Raw genomic sequence first — 6,698 nt, 5'->3', positions numbered from 1 at the left:
GTTATTCAGTTACTCCTAACAGTACATTGACTGAACTGCTAAAAGAGAACCGATGATGGGATGTGCACCAGCAGAGTAGCTGGACTGAGTCTTGTCCTGTTGGGAGACGGCATCGCAGTATGTTAAGGGGTGTAACATTTCCGTCACACGCTTGAGGCATTCAGCCAATCACAACGCACTGGATAGCTGGCCAATCAGAGCACACCTCGCTTTTTCAGAACGATGAGCTTTGTAAAAATCGACGCGTTTCAGAAAGGCGGGGCACAGAGGAGAAACAATAATGTACATTATATGGAAAATAATGTGTTTTTTGAACCTTAAACTGCATAAACACATTGCATTACACCAAATACACAACATAATGTTCTTTTTAGCAACGTTATATGACCCCTTTAAATAGAATAGAAATAATTTCTTTAAATGAGTGGGCATTTAAGGAGCATCCTGCTCTTGGTTTTTCTAGGAACTGCACAGCTTACGTTAGGTATGAATTTCCCTCTTTCTTCGTTGTGCGGTGACCATTGTCAGTGACTTCATTTCAAGCACACAGACACACACACACACACACACACACACAAACACTGGTGCACTTTGAAAATTATAATGGATGTGTCATTAGCATGTGTGCATTGATCTTAATAAGCCTGCTTTTATTCCTGAAGGTATCTAACTGTTCCAGAACACTTAACTGTCCCACCAACCTGCTACATCTCCTTTTTCATTTTTTTCTGAAGCAGCACAGATTTAGTTCTCTCAGTAAAACAGTTATCATGCACTGTGGTATAAATAAGTGGTGGTTCATGGTCAATATTGGGGGAAAATTTTGTCTTTTATATATATATTACTTTTAGGGCTGTCAGTCGATTAAAATTTGTAATCTAATTAATTACATGATGTTTCGATTAATTAATCGCAATTAATCGCAAAATAAATTTGACTGTGAAAATAGCCACAAAAGATTATTTAAAGCTATTTTCGTGTTAAATGAGAAAGTATCAAGTAGACATTACAAATTGTAGCTTTAGAAATATTTTATTTGATTCAGCATAAAATGTATTACACATAAACATTTAGGCTACAACGGCCTAACATAAACTATGGAACATAAAAGAAGATAATTTGAGAAACATCTCAGAATTTTTTGTTCATACAATGAAAGTCATTGGTAATCAAAACAGCTTTGTTACCAACAGTCTTCAAAATACCTTCTTTTATGTTCCACAAAAGAACATTTTGAGTAAATGATGACAGAATTTAATTTTTTGCGGTGAACTATCCCTTTAATGTTTTTATTATTATCATTATTATTTTTATTTTTTTATTAAATGATACTCTAAATAAGAAACAAAATCTGCCACCAGGTGGCGGTAAATGTCTTTATTAGGCTGATTCATTCAGGAATGAAGTAAACGGCTCTCTTTATGAATTGACCTTTGAATCATCGATTCACACAATTCGTTCAAATCGCGGATTCATTCAGAAACTAAACAACGCTGTGATGCTCGGAGACAGGAAACAATTCTGCTATGGCTTTAAAGGTAAAATGTTCTCTGCAAAACTGAGCAAAAACATAATATTGTGTTTAAAATATAACAATATTAACTTCTTATTTACTGAACTATTGTATAAAGTCACATTTAAACTTGTGATATTCAGGACAGAAACAGCACTCGTCTGATATTGCTCTTGCTGCTCCTGTGATATCGCTTATCATATATGAGACAAAAACTCATACCGGGGCATTTTTACCCCAATATCTTGCGTTTTAGGGCATAACTGCATTTATGGAGTTGTTGCCCTGCATCATATTTGTCAACAGTCAACTGTATGAAATGTAAGATGATGTACAGATTTGGGGGCGGGGCCAGTGCGTTAACTGCGTTAAAATGTTTTAATCGCGTTATTAACTAATTAATTAAGTTAACGCGTTAAACTGACAGCCCTAATTATTTTACATTTTAAATATGTAGTATTTTTGTCTTTTTGTTCAGTAACATATTTATTTATAAAGTTATTTGAGAAGCAAAACTACCTAAGAACAAATTTAATTAGAGTCATAGTCTCTGAAAGTGTTATCTTGTGCAATTTTGCTTATGAAATAAATTTACAAGACAGAAATACTGATTAAGTACTTATAAATATAACATTGGCACATTATATTCATGCATTTGATGGCTTCTTCCGAATTCCAATTTGCAAAATCAGTGGTATATTGTCACACCACTTTTTTTAAGAATCAATTTTTATATAGAATCAACTTGTCATATAAAATCTAGTTTTATACTGTGGACAGTACTGCATTTCAGCTCCTGGTGTAATTACAGAGTTTAAAGGTGTGTCTACATAATGTCCTGAAAATGTTTCACATGCATCCAGGCTCTCACATGGATGTGCTTCACATGGCTGCCTTATGCAAATCCAATGCTAAAAATTGTGTTTCATCATTGAGTATTTATATTGACTATATACATTTGCTACATACAATATGTATGTGCTATATTTAGTATATGTGTTTATATAGGCACACAAACATACCGTATATTCATATACAGGTACTAGATACAATATGAAAAACCTTTTTTATTTACTTGGCTTTAAAGTAGGCCTACCACTGAATGCTGCTTGAACTTTTTGTTTTTGAAATGCTTGTTTGTTGATTAAGTAAAAAAAAAAGGCATTTTCTGCTCTACCAGTTATATTGTGTTTGCAAGACAATTTCCCAAGAGGATGATTTATAAAGACCTTATTAGACACAATTAAGATTAATGTCTCCTTTTTAATGAAAACAAGCACAGTTTACATACTGTATGACTATGCATTTAGCAGCGTGATATCAGTGGAGGCATTGTGTTTTGAAGGTCATGCATACCTCTGATTTGTAGTTAATTTAATATTATATTAAAACACACACACACACAAAAGTTTTCTCTTTAATTTGCTTTGTTGTTTTTTTTTGCAGCATGTCCTTCACAAATCGTTCCCTTCATTCTTACTCATTTGCAATCAGTGTTGGGGAGGTTATTGCAAAAAGTAATTAGTTAATACATGCTAATTACTTTTTCAACATTGTAACAAAAGACTTTTGAACAGTAATCATGTCACATTAACTTAAATCAAAGGTATACTAAATTGTCCTTTCACTTCTGTATTTTTTTTAGTTTACAGGTTTTTCAACCAGTTGAAAGGAATCATAATCACTTTGTTCAAAGCAATATTTATTGTTTAATGTTACGTTAAGTTATAAATTAATCATTGTTCATTAAAATTGTAAATGCAATGTAATGACAAATAAAAGTAATTGTGACGGTGATTACTGAAAATGATTATCTAACTTCATTACAGGAAATAGTAATCTGATTACATTACTGCATTACTTTCCCTTTAAAAAAAAGTACTGTAGTAGTACCATGGTACAGTGATGGTTATACCATTGTCCTTTGGTATACCACGGTACTGAATGAATACCATGGTGTTTACATAGTACTCGGTAACTTAAAAAGAACATTGTTAGTACCATGGTACTTCTTTGTCACTGTCATAACATATTACACTCACTCAACAGCTCTCCATCCATATATATCCTCTCCATATTGTCCAGTCAGTGTTCATTTCCAATTGACAGCATGTTTTTCACTAAATCTTCTTTTTTTCTCTTTTCTTTTCTCATCCCCTCGTTGCGGCAGGCGAGGAGCTGCTGGGGAACGAAGGTGCCAGGTATTTGAAGATGGAGGACTTAAAGGACCATGATGAGGATTTCCTTTCCCCCAAGAATGTTCTAGAGTACGAGGGAGAGTTGCAGTGATGATGTTGAAGATGATTCAGATTAACAAGAAGAGACCCATGTATAAAGTAGAGGGGAGCTAAATTCATAATTTTGCTGGAAGAAATTTCCAAGAATGTTTCAAACTAGATTAAGGAGAAAAGATCAGAGCCCAAACTGAGGAAAGGTCACCGAGATGAATAATGATGGGACTGGGGAACTGTCATTGACATATTCCTTTGTGTCAGACTTATTTCTAACTTGTGTTTCTTAGGAATCATTCTCCTGCTATTCCAAGGATCCCCTGTGTGTCTCCTGAAACAGTCATGCTGAAAGAACATGAAATGGAGCAGGTGAATGTTTTTTTTGTTTTTTTTTATGAGTGCATTGTAGTTTCATAGGTCTCATTTTACAATTGTCTTTGACTCATTATATTTTAAAATGTCAAAAGTTTGGGGTCACTAAGTTTTTTTATATACTTGTATTCAGCAAGGATATTGATTAAATTGATCAAATGTGACAGTAAAGAGATTTATAATGTTACAACAGATAAATGAGACAGACAGGTATTTAATTAGGCTGCTGTCCCTTTAAGACCGAATGAATGTAATATACTGACACATATATCCGGTTTTCACCCACCTGTTTACGTTCACTTAAGCCATAACCGACTGTATTTACGTGAGATACTCCACATGATGGAGATTTTGACAGCTGTGTGTGTATTTGACAATAAAGGCGCAAGGAGAACTGATCGCAGAACTGGGAAGCGGCAGAGGGAGCGCTTCTGTGTGTCATTCCGTGTATCTATCCCACCTTCACTTACTGCAATCGATAACAAATTGTGATTGGATGGTAATTCTCTCCTACGACAAGCTTAGTTACCTTCGATTAGGCTGTTCGCGTGACAGAACACTTCTACTACTTGCTCTGATCACCTAGTTGTAAAGAAATTTGGAAATACGGGACAAAACATGATTTTTTCAAAATAAGTCGGGACACTAAAAATTTAGCTAAAATAAGGGACTATCCCGGGAAAAAACGGTACGTCTGGTCACCCTAATATAATACCATGCCTATACAAAAGTGTAGATATAATGGCATTACTGTCTGAAAGCATTATTGTACCATGTTACCACCAAAACACTTTTTAAGAGCTATTAGCCAAATGCAGATTTTACATTTATTTTTTAGCATTGTCTAATTTTTATTATTGTTTTTTTTTTTTATTATTTTTACACATCTACACATGTACAGCAGCACACCCCACTTCCTTTGCCCAAGGAGTATGATGAGGATTCACTGATCCCCAGTAGTCCGGCCACAGAGACGTCAGACAATGTCAGTCCAGTAGCAAGCCCCATCCACACCGGGTTAGTTTCTTGCCTCTGCCTGAAATATTGTGCACATTTTTGAGGAATCAAATACTTGAAATTGAAATATCATGAATTAATTCATTATGCATTGTCTTTGCCCTTATGGTTCTGCAGGTTCCTGGTGAGCTTCATGGTAGATGCTCGTGGCGGCTCAATGAGAGGCAGCAGACATAACGGCCTGCGTGTCATCATTCCTCCTCGTACCTGTGCCGCTCCAACACGCATCACCTGTCGCCTGGTGAAGCCGCAGAAACTTGCCACACCACCTCCTCTGGTGGAGGGTGAGGGTCTCGCCAGCCGTATCATCTCTCTTGGTCCAGCTAGCATGCAGTTCTTAGGGTGAGGAAACCAGTTTTGCTAATAAAACAAGATCTATTAAACTGAGACTGCAAACTAACACAACTCACGTTGCTCCTGAAGGCCTGTGATTGTAGAGATTCCCCATTTCGCCGCACTTGGTCGGGGAGATCGTGAACTAGTAGTCTTGAGGAGTGAGAACGGATCAGTCTGGAAGGAGCATCGTAATCGTTATGGTGACGAGGTCCTGGAGACCATCCTCAATGGCATGGATGAAGGTGTGTACTAATTCTTGCTGTAATTTGAAGTGATATAAATTTGGTTATACTGTATTGACAGTTTACCATGTATACAGTTACATTTGTTGTTAAGTAGTTGCAGATTTTGTTTTATTTTGATCTCTATAAGCAATAGTTAACCCAAAAATGAAAATTTGCCGAAAATGTACACACCCTCAGGCCATCTAAAATGTACACGAGTTTGTTTCTTCATGAGAACAGATTTGGAGAAATTTAGCATTACATCACTTACTCTCCAGTGAATCCTCTGCAGTGAATGGGTGCCGTCAGAATGAGAGTCCAAACAGCTGATAAAAACATCACAATAATCCACAAGTAATCCACACGACTCCAGTCCACCAATTAACATCTAGTGAAATTAAAAGCTGCTTGATTGTAAGAAACAAATCCATTAAGACGTTTTTAACTTCAGACCATTACTTCTGGCCAAAAAATATGAATCCTCTATCCATAGTATTGCTTCCTCTAGTGAAAAAGTCGTCTCATCTGAATCAGGAGAGAAATATGCACAGATCAAGCACCGTTTACAAGCCAAAACCGTTCTAAACAAATATTTCTGTAGATTCTGCTGTCAGAGGACAACAGGAGATGGACGTTTTCACTGGAGAAAGCATTGTTATGGATTATGAATTTGTATTTTGGGCAGAAGCAAGGGTTTGAATTTAAAATCTTGATGATGTCTTAACAATGGATTTGTTTCTTACAAACATGCAGCTTTTCACTTCACAAGATAATAATTTCTTGACTGGAGTGGTGTGGATTACTTGTGGATTATTGTGATGTTTTTATCAGCTGTTTGGACTCATTCTGACGGCACCCATATTCACTGCAGAGGATTCATTGGTGAGCAAATGATGTAATGGCTATTAATATTTGTATTAATAGCCAAAAATACATTGTATGGGTCAAAATTATCAATTTTTCTTTTATGCCAAAAATCATTAGGATATTAAGTAAAGATCATGT

At 35.8% G+C, this 6,698-nt stretch overlaps 1 protein-coding gene across 1 annotated transcript in view; it reads left to right on the top strand.

Annotated features, from left to right (window-relative positions):
* Nucleotides 1-6,698, top strand: part of LOC107740021 (ankyrin-1-like) — a 149,865-nt gene that overhangs the window by 101,087 nt on the left and 42,080 nt on the right. Inside the window, exons 22-26 of the mRNA XM_016552291.1 lie at nt 3,684-3,780; nt 4,035-4,113; nt 5,018-5,133; nt 5,251-5,475; nt 5,557-5,711. Of these exons, the coding sequence (XP_016407777.1) occupies nt 3,684-3,780; nt 4,035-4,113; nt 5,018-5,133; nt 5,251-5,475; nt 5,557-5,711 (672 nt within the window). The remainder of the gene's footprint in view (nt 1-3,683; nt 3,781-4,034; nt 4,114-5,017; nt 5,134-5,250; nt 5,476-5,556; nt 5,712-6,698) is intronic.

Source organism: Sinocyclocheilus rhinocerous, unplaced genomic scaffold, assembly GCF_001515625.1.
Source record: "Sinocyclocheilus rhinocerous isolate Xijiao unplaced genomic scaffold, SAMN03320098_v1.1 scaffold285, whole genome shotgun sequence".
Lineage (NCBI taxonomy): Eukaryota > Metazoa > Chordata > Actinopteri > Cypriniformes > Cyprinidae > Sinocyclocheilus > Sinocyclocheilus rhinocerous.
Note: the sequence above shows the minus strand (reverse complement) of the source record. Positions and strands in the feature narration are given on the sequence as shown.